Source organism: Nematostella vectensis, chromosome 7 (assembly GCF_932526225.1).
Source record: "Nematostella vectensis chromosome 7, jaNemVect1.1, whole genome shotgun sequence".
Lineage (NCBI taxonomy): Eukaryota > Metazoa > Cnidaria > Anthozoa > Actiniaria > Edwardsiidae > Nematostella > Nematostella vectensis.
In genome coordinates, this window is record NC_064040.1 from 10,242,265 (window position 1) to 10,262,181 (window position 19,917).

The 19,917-nt window shown below is 39.5% G+C and overlaps 1 protein-coding gene across 1 annotated transcript; it reads right to left on the reverse strand.

The window, feature by feature from the left end:
* Nucleotides 1-556: 556 nt before the first annotated feature.
* Nucleotides 557-15,650, reverse strand: LOC5518973 (polyribonucleotide nucleotidyltransferase 1, mitochondrial). The gene is made up of 27 exons (XM_032363726.2): nt 15,482-15,650; nt 15,311-15,371; nt 13,779-13,853; nt 12,626-12,731; nt 12,109-12,158; nt 11,915-11,978; nt 10,600-10,647; nt 9,774-9,884; nt 9,474-9,547; nt 8,824-8,933; nt 8,682-8,733; nt 8,523-8,580; nt 8,346-8,442; nt 7,835-7,937; nt 7,318-7,388; nt 7,200-7,236; nt 7,045-7,114; nt 6,537-6,626; nt 6,331-6,384; nt 5,914-6,029; nt 5,565-5,636; nt 4,812-4,875; nt 4,567-4,650; nt 3,867-3,950; nt 2,449-2,567; nt 1,795-1,932; nt 557-1,344 (listed from the first exon to the last, which is right to left on the reverse strand). The coding sequence occupies exons 1-27, from the start codon at nt 15,628-15,630 to the stop codon at nt 793-795; spliced, it is 2,709 nt and encodes a 902-aa protein (XP_032219617.2). The 5' UTR covers nt 15,631-15,650; the 3' UTR covers nt 557-792.
* Nucleotides 15,651-19,917: the final 4,267 nt, after the last annotated feature.

Here is a 19,917-nt window from a genome sequence, read left to right on the forward strand (position 1 = left end):
TATTGATGTATAGATGGTGTTAGCTAATAGCAGGAGTGTTAAGTAGACGTTAATTCGTTTCTAATAAAGTTGATGGAGAAAGGTAGTATAAAGGAATAACTTTCTCAAGCTTATGCCTTCGTTGTTTTGAGGTGAGTAGTTGTAGATCGATGGTAGAAAGTGTTTTGAGGATGGATTCAGATACATTGCTTGCTCGCCTGGAGTGATAGGAAAGGAAGCGAAAAGATTGTTATGGGGTAGTTTTGTCAGGTCAGGATTTAGAGATAGCTGGTTGCTTGTGCAGAAATTTGAATGAAACATCGCCTGCGCTAGGCCTTGCGATTCGAATAGTTACTCGAGCTGAATCGCTTGGGCAGACGACGCATTGTCGCGCAACCTTCCACGATCGCTGCCTGTCTCTTTGTCAAGTCTTTCAAAGGCTTAGGTCATAGTTCCAGTGCGGTATATTATTTTGCTGCACAAGTTTAAAAAAAAAAACGGAAAATTGATTTGCAGAAGGGAAGCTTCGGACTGCTGTATTGCCAATGAGCCGTTATATCACCGACTTATTTTACACTTTTATAGGAGCCTTTTTTATTGTTTTAACTAATGTCTGTAGTATTGTAACACTTGTTAACCTATACGCCACCACTTTTTTTTTTACTTTTCGAGATTTAAAGAGTCTTTTGCTGATGAGAACCAGGATTTTTTATCATTATAATTGCAGCGCTTAAAATAAATGATAAACCTCTGTTATTTTAATAACTCCAAAAATAGAGATTTGTTGCCACGTGATAATCAAAGGTCACGTGGTCATCTCTCCATATCCTCATTGGTCAAGAAGTCGATTGCGTCATCAGCGTCCTTGTGATCCATTGCGAAGGTGTCCATATCTCTTGTTTTGCTACTTTGATCACGACCCCTTGAATACCTCGAATTTCTAAACCCGTCCCTCCTCTCTTGCGCATACCCTCTTGGTCCGTCACGTGAATCACGTCTTGGAAAAGAGTTGCGTGACTCATGTCTCGAGTAATCATTGCGTGACATGTCGTTACCATTCCAACGATAATTAGACTTCCTGTCGTCGGGATAGTAGCCGTCTTCAGTCGACTCATCTCTTGTGTATCTTCTCGGCGACGCGTTTCCATCCTTGTATGAGTCGCGTGACGCGTTACCACCATGGTTGGAGTAGCGTGACCCGCCGCTAGCCTTGTAAGAGCCACGTGAGCCTGAGAATGGTCGTGGGGGTGGGGGAGGGAGGAGAGCTTTCCTTGAGATGTTCAGTCGGCCCTTGTTGTCGATGCCGAGGTATTTGACGCTGACAGAATCACCGACCTTGAAACCCAGCATCTCCGGTCTATGAACCTGCATATAATAAATATGTGTTTAAAGAAAAGATTATGAAGGAACTACTTATTATGGAATTATATTGCGTGAGTTTAGGCGCTCATGGAAGAGTGCTCGACACACGGATGTAGAGCGGGATATAGCCTAATTTGTAAAAAGACATGCAAATTACTGTTTCATCACTACAAGCCTGTTTCGTGGTTGCCCACTCATCAGGGAATTATATATGCTTCTGGGTTTGTATCATTTCGTAATGCTATCAAGCGATGCGAATTTTGCATCCTGGACCTCGTTATCATTTTCCGAGTAAAAGAATTTGACTTTTACATAGCCTAAACATTTCTTAAATACGTGGCAGTGAATAACTTAGCAATGGCGACTATATGATTGAGTCATTCAAGCTTAAGACAGACTTCATTAGATTACCGTCCAGATCAAGGGTTATCAGGAGTCGATTGGTGGACTAACCCGGGCATGGTCCAGTTCTCGGACATGAAGTAAGACTGTAGGACAGTCTGCAAACAGCTCTAGCATGAGTCCATATGCTCTCATTTCCACGATCTTGCCCTCGTAGATAGCGCCTTCTGTCAGTCGAGAGGTCAACTCCTGAAAACGGTTATGGTAAAAGCACATGATGGTCAAACCTGCTTGAGCGACTGACTTAATGAGTTGATTGACATGCCTTTTGTCCCCCTCTGTTCTAAATGGCACAAATAGGCACTAAGAAATCACGTGACTTACTGAGTTGATTGCGTTGATGTCTTATGTTCATGATTGATATATTTGACAGGAATAGGCAGTAAGATATCACGTGGCTTTTTGAGTGGCAAATTCTGCGCCCGTCACGCCAGAAAGCGACAAAATACTTCAATGCTAATATAGCCCTTTCTGAGAAAGAAACGAACTGGTTGATTCGTAAGCGCTGAATAATTTGCTTTTCATTGTTGTCATTATGCCGCGAAAAGCCTGAGCGCGCACGAGTTTCCATCGAAAATTCGACGAACAGTTCAATTATTTTAAAGATGGCCTAATTGCTAGATATTGTTTTTATATCTCCCGACTGGCTTACCGACTTGATAGACATATCTCCTGGTTGCTCTAAATGGCAGAAATTGTGCTCACCTCAAATATACTAGTGTCCACAAGCAGCTCGTTGATTTTAGAGATGGCCTCGTCATATGTAGTCTGATCAGGCGCAAACACCAAGAACTCCTCCTCCTCGACCTGATCTATGGACACGCCTGAAAACGCCATATTAACATCGTATTAATAGACCAGCTCACAATAAACTTTGAAGTAGCCACCTAAGATTGAAGTCCGATATTTTAAAATCGATTGAAAGTGAGCGACTCAAAGACCCGTTACTCTTTGGATTAGCTAAATAGAAATGGTTGTTTTGCGAGCGTAAAATGGCGTCTATTTTAGCAACCGCTTATAAGGGCCGTCTACACGGGCAATTTTTACTTGACAGTATTTTCTTGACAATTCTAGTCGTTCGTGTAGAGGTGCTGTCCACACAAGCAACTTTTACTTGACAAGTTTTCCGTTCGATGAGCCGGTAATGCCTTTAGACGGAGGCGATACAAAAAATAACAAAGCTTGCCTCACAAAATGGGACAAAATGGTGCCTCTGACAAATACACAGACCGTGGCAGCAACAGCGTTTTTAATAGCCCACAAGCATTTAGCATCAAGGGGCTTACGAACTACTTTCATCGGAAAAACTTGTCAAGTAAAACTTTTTGAGCGTCTACACATCTACAAAATCAAAACTTGTCAAGTAAAAGCAAAATCGCCAGCTTTTGAAAAAGTAGTCTTGACAGTTTTCACCGTCTACACTAGTAAATTTTTCTTGTCAAGTAAAAATTGCCCGTGTAGACGGCCCTTTAGTGTCTGGCACGCCTAAGAGGGGCTGCAAAGCAGCATATATGGCGCGGTAATTGACCATCACCTTAAAGCACGTTCTCTGCATGACAAGGTGACTACAGCATAGATCCTTAGAATACTCTAGGATCTGTTTAACTGTATGTCACATGCGACAACTGGTCAAAGTTAAAGATAACAATAAGACTTCTTTGACTATGAAGCACAAAACGCTACAACTGTTGCCGTGAGTAGTTTGCCTATACTCCCTACACTCCCATGTCTTGTGGTCAACCAAGCGTGGCGGGGGCAGCAATGCTGGCTGATGTTGACGCTGTTTTCACGGGGCTTAAGCAGGGGCGTGTATAGAGACAAACGCGGGTGGGATCCAGAGTAGTAATTTACTTACCATGGAATACGCATTCTCAAATCTGGTAAAAGGTCACTAGATCCATCTAGAAACTTTTCTATCCAAATGCACACACAAAACTGACCATCTTCTTAACTATCAACGAGGTGTCAACAAGAGTGGGACTGATATCATCATATGAGCAGAGTGGGGTCCGGAAACCCTCAGACCCCCCCACCCCCCTGGAAACGCACCTGTTAAGAGTACTGTCTTCTTCGGGCACAGCAAGAAAGTCAAGTATTGGTATGTATTTTGTGTTTCATCTCACCGAGTTCCTGTTGAAGCGCTCGTATGACCATCCCTCCTGTCCCAATCAGCCTGCCACGCTTACTCAGAGGCACCCGGACACTCCCTGAAAGGCAAGGGGGTGGCGTAATCATGAGAACCGTTAGCCTACAAAGGACGAATGCATCTATTTCAGATAGGGTTGCACTCTCGGTCAATGCTTCACAGCCCCCGGGGCGGATACAAAGGGGGGGGGGGGGGGGGATTGGGTGGATATCCTGGATAGTCTTAGCCTGCTGTGCCTACTTTGCTGACGTGACAAATCCAATATAGCTTGTTAGATCTATATGATATAATATAGTATTAATATAGTATTGTTAGATCTATGTGACCTACCAAGAACCATTGGATCAATTATACAGTAAGCCGTTTATTTGACCATTATCCACCCCTTATTTGGAAATCCTGGGTCCGACCTTGAACCCGCAGAGCTTCAATATTGTTACGTTTACTTAAAAAAAAGGAATTAAAATTTCAAGCATGCAAAGCAAGAATACAGCGTCCCTGCTTATAACATTTTCAAGGCTTTTAGGGGTATAATCTTGTTTGAAGTATCAGGTTGGGAGGGGAATATATACTCTCAATAACTAAACTAAATCCTAGTCTCGTACGAGAAAAGCGCATAATCAGTAAAACGGTTTCATTTGTTAGTTTGTTTGTTACCATGAACTTAACGATAATACCTGACACGGGAATATTGTCTTTCTTGAACTCTCTTGCAATTGGGATAACTTCTTCCATAACATCCAATACTTTTGCTCGATCAACTACAAATAAAAAGAAGATCTATATAAGGAGAGCAGGTTAATAACATCATTATGATAATAATGATGATGAGGTAAACGCAGATAATGATGTTGATGGTGTTGGTAATGGTGCTGGTGAAGGTGATGGTGATGGTAATGATGATAATGTTGGTAATAAATACCTGAGCATCTTCTGATCGCTTCCTCTACAATGGCTACAGGAAGACCAGGAACTTTGAAATCAGCCTATGGTGCAGCAATAACAGACAAGAAGTCATCTTATATTCCTTTTACCATGAAACGATGGGAAGTGTTTCGTACTATTACCATTTTGAATATAGCGCGAGACATTATCACATGCGCTACGCATGTGGCAGAATCTTCACCTGTATAGATACCTAGATACGGACTGTTCGACACAATTCCATTAATGAGTGCCAGTATTCAAACAATGTCAATGAAGAAAAAACAACGGGCCACAATCCCATCAGTTCTTTTACTTTTTCCAATACAGGTCAGTGATGTGCGATAAAACTATGGCCTCCCACTTAACGGCCCTATCTGAGAAGACGAGGGATTCACAATCCCCAGTGTAGACAACCAGGTTTTTACACCTTTAAACATATCCAAAGCTGACATGACCTTAGATAGAACCTGGGTCATCTGGGAGTGCTATGCCCATGTCGTCGGCACAGGGAGCACACGCTAACGGTTTGATCTGTTTTCGAGCTTTGTGGTGTTAATTAAGTGCTTTAGCTGGTAATGAATCTGTTAGCTGTGTCTTAGATAGAAATTTATCTTTTCAAAGCCCTAAAGCTATTGCCGCTCTCACATTAGCCAGGGAACCCAACAGGTTTTAAAGCTAAATGGCTTCCGAGTTATGGTGGTATAACAAGCAGTGTGGTAAAATCCACAAGCATACAAGAGCAACATACCTGAAGGGCAGTGATTCCTTGCCTTGTACCAGCGATCTTGAAATCCATGTCTCCCAAGTAGTCCTCGATGCCCTGCAATTAATAGAGCGAGGAAGTTACTAATAAAATGAAAAGCTCTTCTGCTGGTACACCAAGCAGGACGCCAAGCAGCATCGACAACAACATCGACGATTACGGAAGAGAACAATAGAATCAGATCATATCATAGCAGTACGTGAAAATGCGAGATATCAGATACATTTCAGCCATTTTCCACCACAACACGACGTAAAAACATCCCAAACTTAAGCTTTAGTATTAGATAATGATGATGACATATATTTGAAAATCATCAAGCATTTTTGCTCACCAATATGTCTGTCAATAGCTGGTAATTGTCAATATCTCTCTTGCTTGCATCTTCAGCATCAGAGCTCGTCACCAGTCCACAGGCAGAGCCAGCTACATGTGACTTGATTGGAACTCCTGCAAAGCATTTTGGGGCTTATGACTTCCTGACTGGCACATGTTTTACCTTGAAACTTCTGATGACCAAAACCTCAACATTTCGCAGTTTAAAAAGAGGAAAATAGAAGAGCGTTCTACATTTCGTGCGACTTTGAGAAATGAAAAACAAGTTGCTAAGGGTTTGTCACACGCAGGCGACTTGCCATTACTTTTTTGCTACACAGGTTGCAAGAGAAAAAACGTACGTGTGACAGGGCCTTAACGTCTGTAACAGCTGCAATCCTGATAAAACAAAGAGGATAAAGGGGAATTACCATACCTGCATCCATCATAGCCAGACTACCAGCACACGCCGAGGCAAGGGATGACGAGCCTGAGTACAAATAAACAAGTTACCAAAAGATACCAAATGGCAGAATGCAAGGTGTAGAGAGATAGTGTGTGCCATCTGGGCTGAGGCCCAAGGATGTTGATGATAAGATGGTGCAAGGTTCATTTTAAGAAAAACGTTTTACGATAACATACCATTTGATCCAAGAACCTCGGCCGTCAAACGTAACGTGAAAGGGAGCTCATCAGGGAGAACTGGGACGAGAGCTCTCTCTGCCAGCGCACCTGGAATTACACAAATGATAATTGTATGATTTCTACTCCATACATACACTGAAGCAACTCTTGCAATTCTTGTTGGATAATCATCACCAGGGGGTGGCCAGGGGGCCCAGGCCCCCTCCTTCTAGCAGCCATAAATACAGCAAATGTATGAGACACCTGAAATAAAAAGAAAATGCCTTCGAAGGGCCTTTTGGGAGCCCCCCTCTTAAAAATCCTGGCTACGCCAATGACCACAAAGTAAATCACTTTTTCAAAACACATCCACAAATTATCTACGTCTTCAAACAACACTAACATTTTGCTCCACAATATTCATCAAAACGTTTGTTAAACCACTTTTATCATCTTTTCAACGATTTCATCATCATTAAAACCATATCCCATGGCTACAATTTATAATCACCATAGTTTGTCTTACCATGTCCTATCTCACGACGATCAAAGCTTCCTCGCCTCTGTTTCACCTCATTTGTAGAGAAAGGTGGAAACTGTAAACAAAGAGAAAAAGTCTCAATTTTTAATCAATTGTTACGAAATTATTAAGAAAAGGAAATGAATAATCTATATCTATACCTCATAATGCAGCATAAACTGCTTTTCTTTGCTGCCCCTGAAAAATAAGCCAAATAATACATTTTAGCATTGAAATGCAATCTAAAACGACAAAAACATTTTAGTAGTTTTTCTTTACCCAACAGCTTCAGATATAGTGTCCACCTTGGCTGCAGAACCGACAGATCCAAACGTTGCAGTTGAAAATACCTTTTGGAAGGAATTTAACAGACTTGATGTGAAAGGGTTAAGAAATTCTGAGATGCTACATGCTTTTGCATGAATACTCGTGTAACATGGAAATTCCTCCTTTTCAATTCCAGTTTAATATTGTTTTTGTCCATAGGTGCAAATAAGACCAACATTTTCAACTCATGCACTGTATGGCCATCTGCTGTTATTGTAGTCATGATGGGAGGTGGACAAATAATGGAAAATAACTAAATAACTAAATAAATAACTAAATAACTAAATAACTGTACATTAAAAAGACGTTGAAGTTGTTTCAGTGGCTACATGTACGCCTTTTTGTAGGCTTATTTTTTAGCATGTACATAAGGCTAAAACAGTTGACTATTATAGGCAATAAGGGTTCAAGATTCTGAAAAAAATACTGTAATAGCTACAAAGTGACAAGTCCATAACATGTAACAAACCTGTGTCTCTCCTCTTTTAAATAAGGATGAGCCATGAAGGGTTTTATATAAGTTGATGTCACAATCAATACTTCTCAGTTCATCAAACTTGCGACCATCACATCTAGAAAACAGCAAAAAAGGTGAGTGTACAGTGCTTGGTGTTTGACTCTCCAGTTTAACACGGAACCTTAATTGAATAAATATTTACTTGAAAACTTTTGGAAACACTTCCATTTCACGATTTCACTTACAAAAATAAAACCTTTTCGAAACAATGCACTAAAACACACAGAACATTCACCTGTCTGACTTAGTGTTAATTTAAATGTCAAGGTAGGTGAGGTTATGCAACATCACACTTTTTCCATCCCTACTGCAAGGCCTCTCCAATTGTTAAAAATGTGAACCACAAAATTTTTGTGTGGCCTTGCTTTTGCAAGACATTGGGAAGAGCAAGTAACATTGGGATGCAGCAAAAACATTTCATTAAAAAATAGGTCTGATGTTTTATGTATCTGGAGGCTTTTACCTTTGCAGTTTCTCCAGTATATTTGCTCTGAACACAGACTTGTTGACTGCATTGAAAGCCTGTTCAATGAGTCCAGGACCAGAATCAGGGAATTGATCTGGACAATATAGTACAATACAACAAGCTTGATGAGTTAGGTAAAGAATGCGAACAAGTTTTACAAAGACAGTAAAGTACCTTGAAAGATTTCTACACATTCATCTCTAAGTCCAAATATTCTGTCATCTCTCTGAAGCTGAAAAAAAGAAACATTGGAGGTTTTAAAGGTGAATCTCTTACTAGAGATTGTGAATTAACGAATGAAATGCCCTTCAAAAAACTGTATTAAATACTTGCCTTGGAATAAGCGAAGTTAGAAAAAATATCAGCAAGCTTTGGGGCAGCAAATCTGTTGAATTGAAGAAAAGTTTCAATAGTTTATCCAAAAAAGTTCTATAACATTTCTACAGAGAATACAATCACGTTGTAAGATACCCACTCTTCAACTGCATCACTGAGCTGTTGTGAGGGAGATATGATGTCGAAATGCTTTTTCTCTTTTCCTGCATATGAACGAAGCTCCTTGATTGCTTGAATGATTGGCTGGGCCTGCGGGATAATAATGAAATATATCATACAGTATTTGGGACTAATTTTCTGCAAGGAGTGTAAATCCCAAAAGCAGATACCCTTTTCTAATTAAAGCTGACACTTTCAAAATATAAAGCAACCTCTTTGACTGAGGCAGCAACTTGAAAAAAAATGAATAATAGTCAGCCGAACATTGTAGTTTTAATACCTTTAAGGTGGTCACTTTAGTGAAGCGGTTGTGGCATTCATTTTCCAATCGCAACTTTGTTATTCACTATTACATTGAGGCCCCCACGACGACAACAACAACAATGCATAAAAATCAAAAGCTTTCCATTAAAACGATCGCACAAGCCAACTATTATCTTTGATATTTGTTGGCAAATTTTCTTGTAGTTCCCATCTTCAGTTTCGTTGCTTTTTTGTGAACCTGCATTAAAAGACCAGCCTTTAGCCATCACTTGGCACTGTCCTGTGGGTAGTCTTATTTCCCTCAAATATCACACTCATAAGTTAAAGGCAAATTAGACATTGTTATACTTCATTCCACTTGCTCACCTCAGAAAATGCAAGTTTTATGGCCTCACAAAGTCTCTCATCAGGGACCTCTTTAGCAAACCCTTCAACCATCACTAGAATAATAACAAAACCCATATTACATCTATGGATGGAACAGCTATGGTTATGGATAAACTGGTTTTGCTATGCATGAACTGGTGTATGGACGACGAAACGTCTGGATGCCTCTGTGCTGCAGCAATTATATCTGCACCATAATGTCACCAATTAACAAGAGTAAGAAGATTGCATATTACGTTGTGGTAGACTAATAAGACTGACTGTGACAAGAATGTGTACCTATCTTGCTCTCACTGCTTGTGACGACTAGATCAAGCTGACTATGCTCCAGCTGTTGGCGCAAGGGGTTCACCACCAGCTGACCATCAACATCCCCAATTCTCACAGCTCCTACAGAGAGATGGACCAATAAAAAACACATTAGACAAGCGATTCCCTGGAAGTGCCAAAACCTTGTTAACCATCAATATCCCCAAATGTCACAGCTCCTACAGAGAGATGAACCAATAAAAACACATTAGACAAACAATTCCCTGGAAGTGCCAAAACCTTGTTAACCATCAACATCCCCAATTCTCACAGCTCCTACAGAGATGGACCAATAAAAACACATTAGACAAGCAATTCCCTGGAAGTGCCAAAACCTTGTTAACCATCAACATCCCCAATTCTCACAGCTCCTACAGAGAGATGGACCAATAAAAACACATCAGACAAACAATTCCCTGTAAGTGCCAAACCTCAATTTCAATCATCAATTTCCCTAATTCCAGCATCCCCTACATAGACCCAGTGTATTAGAAAAGACTTGTTTTCTCCTATTGGCTTTTAGGAATTTTTTTAGACTTTCAGAGGACTCCAGGGGACTGTGAAAATCTAGGAGATTTGAAATTCCGCAAATTTGGGCAATCTACAGTATCTGTTATTGTCTTGTTTACTGTTTGTAATAATATGTATTTAAGTTCATAAGTACAGTATTGTTGTGCAAACATCAAGCAGTTTCTTGTTGAATAACAGAAATGAACTGAGCAGGTGTCTACCCAAAGCATGACAAAGTAATGAAAAAAATAATAATGTTAATCAGAAAAGATCTTAAGCTCATTACCTACAGGTCCTCTCCAAGGGATACTAGACAAAGCAAGTGATGCAGATGCTGTAAAAGAATAAAATTAACAAACAATTTTCACTAATCAAGCATTGGGAATAGGTGACGTTACATTTCTCTCCTAATAATAATCACCACACCATACCACAATACCATCTGGGGAAAGAAAATGTATTGTAAAACTGAGGTATCGTTGCAAAGAGGTCCTCGATTTTATGTTATAAACGCGGGATTCTTTGCTAAATTACGCTCTTAATTACGTGGAAAATCAATCATTACGCGCTAAATTACGCAGGATTTTGCAGTACATTTTTCTTTAAAAATCAAAATTTTGTGGGATTCTTTACTGAATTACGTGCTAAATTACACGGAATATCAACTGTTACTTTAGAAGGTTATTTTTTTTGTGTGAAAATTTCTTAGGCAAGTTTTCATTTGGCTCCTAGCCAAAAAGGTATTTTATAATTAGTCCTAGGCCTTCGATTTTTAGGAAATAACGCCTAGTCATTTTATTTGTTTTCGAAATTCAGTTCGAAATATCGCACTCTTACGAAGAATATCTCTCTTTTTTACAAAAAATAGAGGTAAGAACCCTAAAAGAACACATTAGCTGTGCAACTAAATGTTTTGTCTTTTAAATTTGAGCCAAATTATGCTGGATTACGCGGAAATTTGTGGATTACGCGGAAAAGCCAAATTACGCACTTTCGCACAAGCACATAATTCTAGAAGCCCTGTATAAAGGAAAGCCCGTTGACAATTTTGTTGTAGCGAGGTCGGGTTAATTATCATCTTTTACAAAATGATAATTATATTGTATAACTAAACTCTGTGTAAATCTGTACAGTTACTCTCAAGACTGCATTTAACATGATCTGTGAAGTAAAAAAAATCAATTAACTGTACTGTGCAGAGTTTTTCTCTCTTTGTTGATGGACAGAATAAGTATAAATACAGTGAAATGTATAAGAAATTACCTCTATCTAATGATATTGGATACAACAATATTCTTGATTTTACGATACAAATCTGTATCATAGCGTAATTTTGGAGAGGTCAAAATTACACGGGAGAACAGATTTGTATCATAAAATTGAGAATACTGTTGTATCCAATATCGTCAGGAAGAGATAATTTCTTATACATTTCGCTATATTTCCGCTGGGAGATAGGAACGTCATCCAGGTTATAGCAAAATCCAGTATCATAAAATAAAGGTTCCACTGTTTAACATTTATGGGAAGCAGAATTTGATCCAAGTTTTGTTTTAAGCAAAACACTCAGCACACAAACTGTAGAAGAGAGGGGTGTCTACCTCCATTCACAGCCACAACATCGGGATTGTTGAACCGGTCAGCGGCCAGAAGATGTGATATGATCTGTTGATACAGCAATTTTTTTACATCAAAACCCTACATTTACTCTTTGTTGCAAGAAATTGTATGCGTCAAATAAATATGTATCCAGGGCAAGAGCCAGTGAGGAAAGGTCCTTTGATCAATTCATCACCTGTGTGTCATATGTGTAACCCTTCATGAACAGAGACCTCACAGAACGATCTGCAAAAAAAAGATTTGATTGATTCATCAAGACACTCAGATAATGGGTGCCAGACCAGTTGGGAGCAGCGTACTAAGCAACCAATCAAATGGGGCTGCAATATACCGTGACGATGTTGTGGAAGCCTAATCCGAACTTTCCCAGATTGCACAGAGAACAGTTCTTAGAGGCTCTTTTGTGGATGTACTGTACAGTAATCACATTGCTCATTCTATGTTAGATTCTCATAAAAAATGTTTCACTAGTTTCCATGGTACATGAAGCTTTGCCTTATTTAACCTGTCAATTTCCCCTTTTAACCTGTCAAATTTTTGAATTTGCGTATCTTCATTCTGTCCTTTTGTGAAATTCAGAAAATCAGAAAGAAAATCAGAATACAGTACAGTCCTATGAAGTTAGAACAAATCAAACTGTATTAATATTCCTAAAGAAAAACACCATTCTTCTCTTTTTCTAAATCACTTACCAATTCTCCTACAGACCAGTATCTCCCGTTCATTAGCAAGCAGATCCCTCCTCAGGAATGTGGTAGGAATAAGACAGGCTGCAGAAGCCTTCTCCTTGTAGTCAACCTAGAGAAAAACAAGCACATTGAGGAACTTGCCCCGACAGCATACAAAATTTTTTAACTGAGGGGTAGTGGGAGTAGGCATTAAACTACGGGCAAACCAGACACATTGTTCTTGTATCGAATGTCATCCTTTTTTTGTGTACCAAATATATATATATATCTGTCATAAAGCCAATTTCTTGAAGTTGTTGTCATAGATTGATCTGGTTCCATTTTAGGTTTTGTTTTCTGGTTCCTCCCCACTTGTAATAAAAGACAACAGTGCAGGAAGGTCCACAGGCTGGCAATCACAACTTCGACTCTTCAGGAAACATTTCAGCAGAAAATGGACAGCTTTTCCCTTCAAAATCCTATATGCCACATAAATGCAATTTTTCGCTACAAGGTTGAAATTTATCGTTCTTCCAGGGCTCTGGACACAATACAATGAAGGTCTCAGCGGTTGCCATGGCATTGTATTATGTTGAAGACGGACATTGTATTCTTTATTATGTCCAGGCCCAGACAGTGCATTATTTACCAAAATGTCCCATAAAACCACATAAAAATATCTATGTTATTGCTATTGTACTCATTTTGTTCCATATCACATTTTATTCTAAGTATATCTTGTAAATTGCTAAAAAGATTATGTGGCATTATAAATGAGCTGTTATGAAAGGTCAAATGTATACAAGTCAAAAACTTTAGCACTTGAAAGGGCTCATATCCCTGGGTCTTGATCATTTCCAATTGAATAACAATTTTTGGAAATAACTATTCTAGAAAATCGCTTGTTGCTCTTTAATAAAAATTAAAGGAGAGAGATCCTGGATCACCTGCATGGGCGGCATTAATTTTCTCGGTAGGAAAAAAAGTATATTTTTATGAATGGCAACCATTTAAAATTGTAGTACCCTTTGAACGAGAGACAGAGGGGGGAGGGGGGGTTGGAGATAAAACAAAATCAATTTGTGTTGTGCTTTCATCACCCATGACCTGCACACAGAAGAAGACATTGTAATGGCAATCAATTGAAAACAATTGGGTGTGTGATTCAATCACTTACCACTAAAGGCAAAAAGGAATTTTCTGATGGCTTCTTGGATGAGATTGCTGTAACTAGTACAGAGGTGTCTTCATACTTGACACAAACATGTTGTTAGTCATGATATTTATTAGTCACATGTACAGACACATCTTTACAGATATCTATGTACACACAAAAAATGGTACTTGTCTCTGTCATTTGTCTTCATCATTTGAGACTTCTTCAGGCAAGACATCAAAACATCACCATGATATATACAGTAGATATTCCCAAATTCTTGTTCCCCACTCCCCCCCCCACACACACATGGTTGCCAAAATCTTGTTTACTCTTTTTGGAGATGGTATCAAGCCCATGTAGCTAACACTGGCTATTCCACTGGTGATTTTAACATTGCAATGAACCTTTTAATCAGTTTTTGTTTTGCCACACAGAGCCTAAGCTCACGAATTAAACCAAGCTGTGCTTTCCTCTCATATATAAGGGGAAGTAAAAATAATAACATGTTTATCGTCCTGATAAGAACAAAATAGGGAGCATGCGGCCATTTTTTTATTATTTTTTTATTTATTTTTCTTCTTGGTTTATCAAAGATTTGTACGATTTACAAAGGAAATTTCCGAGATGTTGCGAATGAGTAAAAAAAATAGTAAGAAAAGCCTTGAAACGGGAACGTCTGCTTTTATTTCAGTGCCCAGGCACCGTTAACGCATGAAATTTGAACTTCTGAGGAACAAACAATCAAAAAAGCAGCAGAAATAATCAGGGGCTCATAAGTAGGGGTAATCATCTGTATTATATAAGTGTCACGGCTTTTCCTAGGATCAGGCTATTTTTAGACCCGCGCACACGAACGGGCCAATCAGCTACTTTGAAGTTGGTCACGCGCATGTGATGTTAGGCTGCACGTGCAAATTGCAGTTAGGAAGAATATATTTTTATCTATCATCCGTCGGTTTTGTTTGTTTACCAAAAGAATTGCAAGCTAGAATTCAAAGTCATAGGTACGGTTGGATTCATATTAAAGAAGAGAGTAACAAAAAGTCAAAGTACCGAAGAGAGAACATAGCTTTTTGTCTGAGACTGCACATGCAGTTGAGCTCAGCCAAAATGCTGACACAAAGGTTGAATCTGATTGGCTTATCCGCGCGTCTAAATATAGCCTGATACTAGGAAACGCCATGACACCTATATAGTACCAGAACATGGGGAAGTTTATTGCCCCTACTTATGAGCCCCTGAAATAATTAAATACAAAAATTCTTGATGCGGCCCCGAAAAAGGATGCGGGCGGGTCAATAAACATGTATTTTTTTTTCTTGGCCTTATGTAGAATGAGTTAGAGGAAGCTAATTTTTTCAATATTTGACAGAGGTTATTAAAATGATTACTTCAATAGCTAGATGAGCCTCGTGTGTGAATTTCTTACAAATACTCTAAACAACAAACTACGAGCTTGGGATCCCTGTGGTTTGCCAGGACTTAGGCATCTACGGCACAGCACTGGCCTACAGCACTTGACATTACCACGTGCGAGTAAAAAACAATACCTGAGTGACGGTCGATCCATCTGCAAGCAGTGCGAGTTTGCCTGTGGAGAACTTTAGTTGCCTAGATGAATTAAAAGTAACATTACTTGCTATAAAATACGATGAAGATTTAAAGACGGAAGGAACTAGTGCGCGAATATTGGGAATCAAAAATAAAATCAAACAATTTACCTTCCTCCAACTTCAACCTCGACAGAACATTCTTTGTGACTCCATCTACGAAATGCAGCTTGATATCTAGCTGTTCGAAGAAAGGACAAGGAGAAACGATTGGAAAATGAGCAACAATTTTGTAAGACCTTCAGTTTGAAGGCCGCCATTTTGATCAAGCCTCGTTTCAAAGTTGACAGACACAAGTATTATGGCTGGGTACCCTGTGGTATAGTTTGAGGGGAGAAAAGAGGATTTTCTCTCGTAATTGTGACGAATAAAGGTCTAACGAGTCTTTGGCTTTATTATGTAGACTCCAAGCAGTCGCTGTTGTATCTAGGGTATTTTTTATTCATTTTGTTTGGTACCCGCTCCCCGGTCCCGCGCTGCAAAGGTCCCGCGCACGTCGGCTTTTCTGAAAAAGTTGTTCTTTAGGCCTCATCGGAGAGCTTGCGACATTTTTATTTCTCGCATAATAATCTTTTCGTAGTTATTTTACCCGTCTACCGCTTTCAGTGATGATTACTGGACCTATTTTTCTTCGTAATTCCTTGATTCGACAGAGATATCCTCCGGCTAAGCTGATGTACAAGCAAATCCAGTATTTTAGTAGCGAAATCCCGCCAAAACCGAAACCACCTCCAGGAATTTTTACATTGTACTATTTTGAAAAGGCAGAACAGTACCTACAAAATCACTCTGGTGTGAAGCCTAGTGAAATCATACAACGTCTCGGAGATGAATGGAAAACTGCTAGCCTTCAAGAGAGAGATTTTTACCGGAAAAAATATCTCAGTCTTCTAGAACTGTACAAATCTGAGCTTCAAGATTATGAGAACAATCTAGAAGACGATGAGAGGATTCACCTAACTCTCCAGGAAGAAATGCGGCCAGAAGAAGCTAACGCCTCGATGGACCTCTCAAAACGGCTTGAATTTCCTCAGAGACCTATCACAGCCTTTGGGTATTTCGTGAAAGCGGCGAAAGAGCAATTCCCGAAGCAATCTCAGTGCATTTAAGGCAAGGCTGAACTCGTAAAAACCGGACGGACTCAGTTAAAAAATTCTTGACAACGCATTTTTTAACCAATCAGCCTGAAAGTTGGCGTAGTTTTTCTGCATAACATGCTCGATGTTACCGACTACTCAGTTGCCATGGAAACCTTCACGTGACATAATTAAGGTGTTACAAGCTTGTGAAAAAACATCCTTTTTTCTGGCGCCCTGCAGACACACAGGACGTAATTAAAACTCCAAAATTCCAATGCTAAATGAAGGAGGGATAACCAGAGTATACAAATGTAAGCTGGAAATTTGTATTCCAAAGCTGTTGACGAAGTAAATTGAGGGCTTTGATCGATAATTGTAGAATTCAGAACGATGTGTCACAATACACTGCATTATTACAGGCAATAAAACTATTTTTCCAAACTTACACCTTGGATTTGAATCATTTAGGGATTAAACTTCTAAAACATGATTGAGAGTTGCAGTTTCCTAATAGCTAAGGTGTTTTTCAAAAGCGATAAAAGCTGACGCTCTTTCTTTGGAAAGATCGAAGCAGGCTCAGCTAAAAAGTGATCAGCGGTTGTCAGTTTCCATAGATACAATGAAAGCAAGATGGCGGATGGCCTGTGAAGGGAATACACATTGTTGCAGTAGATTGATTGAATACATGAAGAAAATGACGAAAATTGCAAGAGATTTCTTAGTTAAACGACAAAGGGACAACAAGAGATGTATCCCATGCAGAACTGTTTAAATATAGTTAAACGATCGTCTAAAATGAACGGAAAGACGTACTGAATTTAGAACGATTAAAGTAAACAGCATGATTATGGTAGGGAAATAAATGGAATCTTGAATCTTACAGTAAATAAAAAGACTCTGATTACAAAGCACATTATTGCGCATGTCCTTTTGTGTATTTTAGGCGGGATTTTCAAACAGTGGGCGCAGTTGGTGTAGTTATGGAATTGAAAAGTGCAAAGTTTTTTTCCCCAGCGAGTTTTACGAAAATTTTTGTCTTCTAGTTGTTGAATTTTATAAAAAAAAAAAGTCACCCTGAGATGGCAGGGGTCTTTCTATGTCCACAAACGTGTGGATTTGGGAAGGTTATAGCATTGCAGGTGGCCAGGGAGGTCGAAAAGGCATTACCGAGAGAAAGTGGTGAAAGCACTACAAAGTACAATGCGAGAGTAAAGGGGGAGCAGTACAGAAAGTACAGGAGCTATTTCCCACCACAAGTAACAGGGGATGCTTTTGATATCGAGTTCCTTAAATTCCATAGAAAGCTGCCTGGTTTGAGGAATGCCATGAACAAATGGAACACCAGAAAAGCTGAGGAAAAATCAAAGTTTATGGAGACTTTCTCTAGAGAGAAATGGCAAGGTTTATCTGAAAATAGAAGAAAGGAACATTCATTTCAGAACTGTAAAGCCTGTGCAATCAGATACACAGAGGTTATGTCATACTTCCCAGTCACCTCAAATTTCTTCAAGGGGAAAGCAAAGCAAAATATTATATTTGCCGCTAACAACGAGGCTCAGCGTCTGCGAAATGCAACCCCTACTGTAAAAGCACGAAAACGTGATGCTACAAATGTTGCAAGAGCTCTCTTTGAGCAATATGAGGAAAGTTTCCAAGAACAGTACCAGTGTTCACTTGCCAGTGCCCTGTCATCTGTTCCAGGGATAAACTTGCAACACAAAACTGAAAATGACAAGAGAAATGAACGACGCCGCATTTACACTTCATCAAAAGAAAATGTAGAAAACCAAATGAAAGAGACTGCATTTTTGAGGTGAGCTCAATTATTTAAATTTGAAAGAAAATTTTGGGAGAAATTTTGATGGGAAGTGAAAAAAAAATCAATGAGTCCAATTTTCTATAGTTTTATTGGGATATTAATTACAACATACCAATTAATTATTAGATGTTATGGAAGTGGACAGTCCATTAGAGGATGGGAGCGTGGGCGTAGAGCATTGTCGTTTGAGCCAGCAAACACTGCAAGAGAAAGAATGGATGAGCCTAACAAGAAAAAGAGAAAAAAAGACCACACCGGGGACATGGAGAGGATGGGATGGGACAAGGCCGGGCTTAAAGCAGAGGTTGAGGCGTACCAGGGTGGTCATCTTATCAATTACAGTGCTCTAGCTAGGAAGTATAATGTGACAGACAGCAGTGGACAAGTTGCACTTAACGGCGGACAGATTGTGAAGGAGTGGCTAGTGAGAAACGGAGTAGATGTTGACCGGTTTAGTACCAAACGCAAAAACCCCATGGATCCAGTAATTAGAAGAAGGAAAAGGAGAGGGCAAGGGGGAGAGATCAGCATACCCTGTGAGCCAGACAAGAAAACACTGAAAGCACAGCTATTGCAGAAGATCCACACAAAGGAGTACAGTATAGGAGAACGGATTGTACCACGAAAGGTAGGCAGTTAAAAATAACTTTTTGCAGGGCCATTGTGTTAAAGTCAATTGTCAGATTGATATAAAAACAAAAACAATTTCAGTACATGAACTAGATTGTCAATGTCTCTACAATATGTCTCCAATGTCTTTTATCTGAAGAAATTAATTGCATATTCTCTTTGTTTTTCAGTATGAAAAGCTTATCCTTACAAAGGATCTGAAAATAAAAAAAGTGGATGTCTATACTGATGGTAGAAAAATGCCCCTTGCCAATATCCGAAGGACAATGTTAAAAAAACAGGAGAAGTTTCTCCGGGGGACAACAGAGGAAGGAATAGCAGAGCTTACAGCAGAACAGCTAAGAACAAGGCTTTTGCAGATCAACGAGTATGTGGATGGTATGGCAGTCCCAGACATGAGGGAGAAGCTAAAAAGCCATGAAAGAACAAGGCATCTGATGGTATGGCTAGATAACTCAACAGTTGCTAACTCTGGATATCTGGTGTGCCTTATGACCTGTCTTTATGACAAGGCAGTGTTCCTTACAGATGAGGAGTATGCTGCAAAATATGGAAGAAGGGTTAATGTGCAAATGCTGGTTGAAGAACCAGAGCTACATTTTATTGCAAAATGTGGGAGCTCTGACCATGAGCTTTTATTATATTCGGAGACAAGGCTCCAATGTGTCAGAGAGCTGTGTGATGACAACAGTATTTCATACACTGATATCATGAGGTTTTGTCAGGGAGACTCTCCATTGCGAGCTTTTGAGACAGGACAACAGAAAGGAGGAAACTACTTTTGTTCTACCTGTGAAGTACACTGTGACATGACCAGCGACTTGGCCTACACTCTGAATTTGGAGGCCATATCCCTTACTGAGAGACAGCAGGCAATTCTTCGGGGGACCGTCTCCCTCTCTAAATCAAAACAGAAAAAAGCTAAACCACTGGAAGGTCTGAAAAAAGAAGAGCTTGAAAAGGAACTGGCATCAAGGGGCATTTATGAAGGAAAAACGAAAATGGAGATGCAGAAACTA